The sequence below is a fragment of the Macaca mulatta genome, chromosome 14 (genome assembly GCF_049350105.2).
Source record: "Macaca mulatta isolate MMU2019108-1 chromosome 14, T2T-MMU8v2.0, whole genome shotgun sequence".
In the NCBI taxonomy this organism is placed as follows: Eukaryota; Metazoa; Chordata; class Mammalia; order Primates; family Cercopithecidae; genus Macaca; species Macaca mulatta.
This window is the reverse complement of record NC_133419.1, coordinates 57708564-57712660: the sequence shown is the minus strand read 5'-3', so window position 1 is coordinate 57712660 and position 4097 is coordinate 57708564. Positions and strand designations below refer to the sequence as shown.

At 41.0% G+C, this 4097-nt stretch overlaps 1 protein-coding gene across 1 annotated transcript; it reads right to left on the bottom strand.

The window, feature by feature from the left end:
• Positions 1–2933: 2933 nt before the first annotated feature.
• LOC100427694 (olfactory receptor 5P3) lies at positions 2934–3869 on the bottom strand. Its single transcript, XM_002799658.3, is given in 1 exon segment — positions 2934–3869. A coding segment is annotated over 1 exon segment (936 nt).
• Positions 3870–4097: the final 228 nt, after the last annotated feature.

Below are 4097 nucleotides of genomic sequence, written 5' to 3'. Positions count from 1 at the left end.
TCTTTTTACTTTGAAACAAAGCAATAGTAGAGTCTGTAATTATTCATTTCCATATGTTAAATCTTAGTTTTGTTTCTGTTGCCCGTTGCTTCCACTGGCTTTCATGCTTGGTACCTTGTTTCCTTTTGTGTTGGTCATTATTTTTCACTGTGTGTTGGTTATTGATTTTGAATAATTACCACTAGGAATCATTGACATGAGGTCATTGATTGATTTAAATAATTACCAGTAGAAATCATTGACATGACAGACATCAGGACAGATATCTGTCCTGATGGACATGAGGTTGTTTGCTTATTCAGTTCACCCTGATTCGGTCCACCTGTCCCTGACCATGTTATATTCAAATTCAAGCACTGAGCTTCTCAAGCTCTCCAGGGCTGCTAACCTGTGCCAGCCCTGGTTACTTCAGGTTTTCCCTTATCCTGAGGATATATGTGAGGTGTATAAATCAGACTTCTTACCTGGATATGCCATAGGCTTTTACTTGTGGCCCTCTCATCCCAAAAGAACACTAAAGCCACAGCTCAGGTTAATAACAATCTTCTGACTTGTCAAATTCTCTCTCGGCAAAAGCATTTTTGAGTATTGGGCCTACTTTTCTAGGTTATCGCACTTTCTGGTAAGACAATTCCTTATTATCCTGTAAGTGCTAATGTGAAATTTAAGATATATTTAACATTTTATCATGTTTTAATTGTACTTACCATGGCACTGATTAAAATGGCCAATTCTGCCATGGTTGGAACAGAAACCTCAAAAGTAAATTACATGCATGTGAGTGAAGATTAGACTCATAGAGCTGTTACACAGGTAACACCACATTCAACATGAACTGTGCTCACCTTCGGCAGCCGGTGTTCAGATGTTATGTTCCCAGTGAGACCTGCAGTGACTCCTCCCTGCCCCTGGCACATCAACCTTCCACATGCTGTTCCACTTTTTCTTTTTCCATAGCACTCATGCCCTTCTAATACTAGGTATCACTTACTTGTTAGTTTTATTGTCTGACTCCTACGTTAGCAGATAGATTCCATCACGACAGACATCTGTGGCTATTAGTCACTTATATCCTTATCTAGGGCAGTGCCTATAAGAGTTACCAAATAGGCCGGCTGCAGTGGATCACACCTGTAATCTCAGCACTTTGGGAGGCCGAGGTGGGCGGATCACGAGGTCACCAGATCGAGACCATCCTGGCTAACATGTGACACCTTGTCTCTACTAAAAAATATAAAAAATTAGCTGGGCACAGTGGCGTACGCCTGTAGTCCCAGCTATTCGGGAGGCTGAGGCAGGAAAATGGCATGAACCAGCAGGCAGAGCTTGCAGTGAGCTGAGATCACGCCCCTGCACTCCAGCCTGGGCGACAGAGCTAGACTCCATCTCAAAAAAAAATTTAAAAAAATAAAATACGAATCATCAAATATGATTTTATTTATTTATTTATTTATTTATTTATTTATTTATTTATTTTTGAGACAGTTTTGCTCTTGTTGCCCAGGCTGGAGTGCAATGGAGCCATCTTGGCTCACCACAACCTCCGCCTCCCAGGTTCAAGCAATTCTTGTGCCTCAGCCTCCTGAGTACTGGGATTATAGGTGCCCGTCGCCATGCACTGCTAATTTTTTTTTTTTTTTTTTGTATCATTAGTAGAGACAGGGTTTCTCCATGTTGGTCAGGCTGGTCTTGAACTCCCGACCTCAGGTCATCCGGCTGCCTTGGCCTCCCAAAGTTCTGGGACTACAGGCATGAGCCACTGTGCCTGGCCTCAAATATAGTTTTTGAATGTACAAAATAAAAAATATATGAATGAAATGATTGATACACTATGGTTCTATTGACAGAATGTTGGGATTGTTGTCTGAAACACTAAAGAGGGGACAGGAAAGAGAAATGAATCTGGTAGTGGTCAGCATACAGAGGTTGATTAAGCCTCTCCAGGGGCAGACATAATTTCAGGGGAGAGGCAGTCTAGTCCCCTTGAGTTTCCTGAGTAGGATGAGGATCTGACCATGAATGAGTCACACTGAAAGGTTGCTCCTCAGAGCCACAATGTCACACTATAAGCTAGATTCTCCTCTGGGAAGTTATTGCCTGATTTTTTTTCCACTCAGTCTCTAAGGAGTTCAGAAACCCTTCTCGTTCACACAGAAGTCACTTGTTTTGATCTGACAGATAAATTCATAGGCTAGTCAGGGGCATCTAACAGGTTCTTCTCTGGGACCCCTATAACCATGCTGGAGACAGAGAATAGAAACACAGACCAGATTGTTGTGGGTCTACCAAGCTCATTCTCAGCAGGCAACCTTTCTGGAAGAAGAACATCTCTAGCAATGTTACTATGGTTCCTTTGTCATTTTCTCGCACAATGTACTCAGTAACAACTATAGCTATCAGGCATGTATCTCAGGATAAGCTGATGTTGAAAATGGCCACAGTCTGAAGGGTTTTTTTTTCCAACGTTTTCTTTCTTTTTTTATTTTTTGTTATACTTTATGTTCTAGGGTACATGTGCACAACGTGCAGGTTTGTTACATATGTAAACATGTGCCATGTTGGTGAGCTGCACCCATTAAGGGGAACATCACACACCGGGGTCTGAAGATTTAAAGGTATGCCTTAACTTATCGCAGAAAACAACTCTTGAAAAAATCAGAATAAAATTTTTAAAGGGTTTTCAACAGATAAAGCATTTTTTCATGTGAAATTATTTGCATTCTCAATTATAAATGTAATTCAATTTTATTAAAGGTAAAGCAAGATGGACTTCCAATTTCCTATTCTATCTGAAAATCTACCCTCATGATTGACTAAAAAGCTCCACACTGGGTGATGGTCTATGGACAGATATATTTTGACCACAAACACTCAGTGTCTTATTATTATTATATATAGAATATTAATATATCAAATTCTTCAAACTAGTTTCATCAAGGAAATATTTTTATTCTAAGCTCCCTCTTCAGAGCCCCCTTAATCTCCTTGTTCCTGAGGCTGCAGATCAGGGGGTTCAATATGGGAATCACTACCGTGTAGAACACAGACACCACCTTGTTCTGGTCAGTTGAGTAGCTGGACTTGGGCATCACATAAATGAAGGTAATGGTCCCATAGAACAGAGTGACTGCAGTGAGGTGGGAGGTGCAGGTGGAGAAGGCCTTGTGGCGGCCCTCGGTGGAGCGCATCTTCAGGATGGTGATGAGGATATAGATGTAGGAGATGGCTATGACACACACAGTGGCCACAACGATAGATCCAGAAGAGATAGCTGGAATTATTTCAACAGTAAAATCATGGGAACAAGCAAGCTTCAAAAGTGGTGAATAGTCACAGAAAAAGTGATTGACTTTATTTGGCCCACAGAAAGACAGTCTTTATAAGCAGCCAATGAATGTCCAAGCATTCATACATCCACCCAGGTAGGACATGCCCACTAAGATGATGCAGCCTCTGGGGGACATGCGGGTAGAGTAGAGCAGGGGCGAGCAGATGGCCACATAGCGATCATAGGCCATGACAGCCAGCAGGAAGCATTCAGCTGTACCAAACGTCAGTACAGAACAGAGCTGGGCCACACAACCAGCAACAGGGAGAGAGGTTTCTTTCCTTAGGAAGCTCATGAGCATGATAGGTGTGACTGATGAGACGTACCCAATGTCTACAAAGGCCAAATGGCAGAGGAAAAGGTACATGGGTGTATGAAGATGATGACTTCTTCTGATCAACATGATTATGCTGATATTACCCATTAAGGTGACAACATAAATTCTCAGAAACACAAGAAATAAAATAGCACATAGTGCGGTATGCTCAGATAACCCCAAAAGAGTAAACTCTACCATAGCGGTGTTGTTTCCAGTGCCCATCTATATTGGGAATAGTGCCCACTGAAAGAAAAACAAATGAGTATTATAATGGGATTAAATGCTATAATTGCACATTTATTTTTACAATATCTATTTAATAAAAATATATAACAATGTAGGTACTCATGTAAATTTGGGAAGAAAATGCTTTCACACACAATATCTCATGTAAGACTTAAAAACATAAATGTTCACTGATGTAAGGTCAGGAATACTCAGAAAAATCTT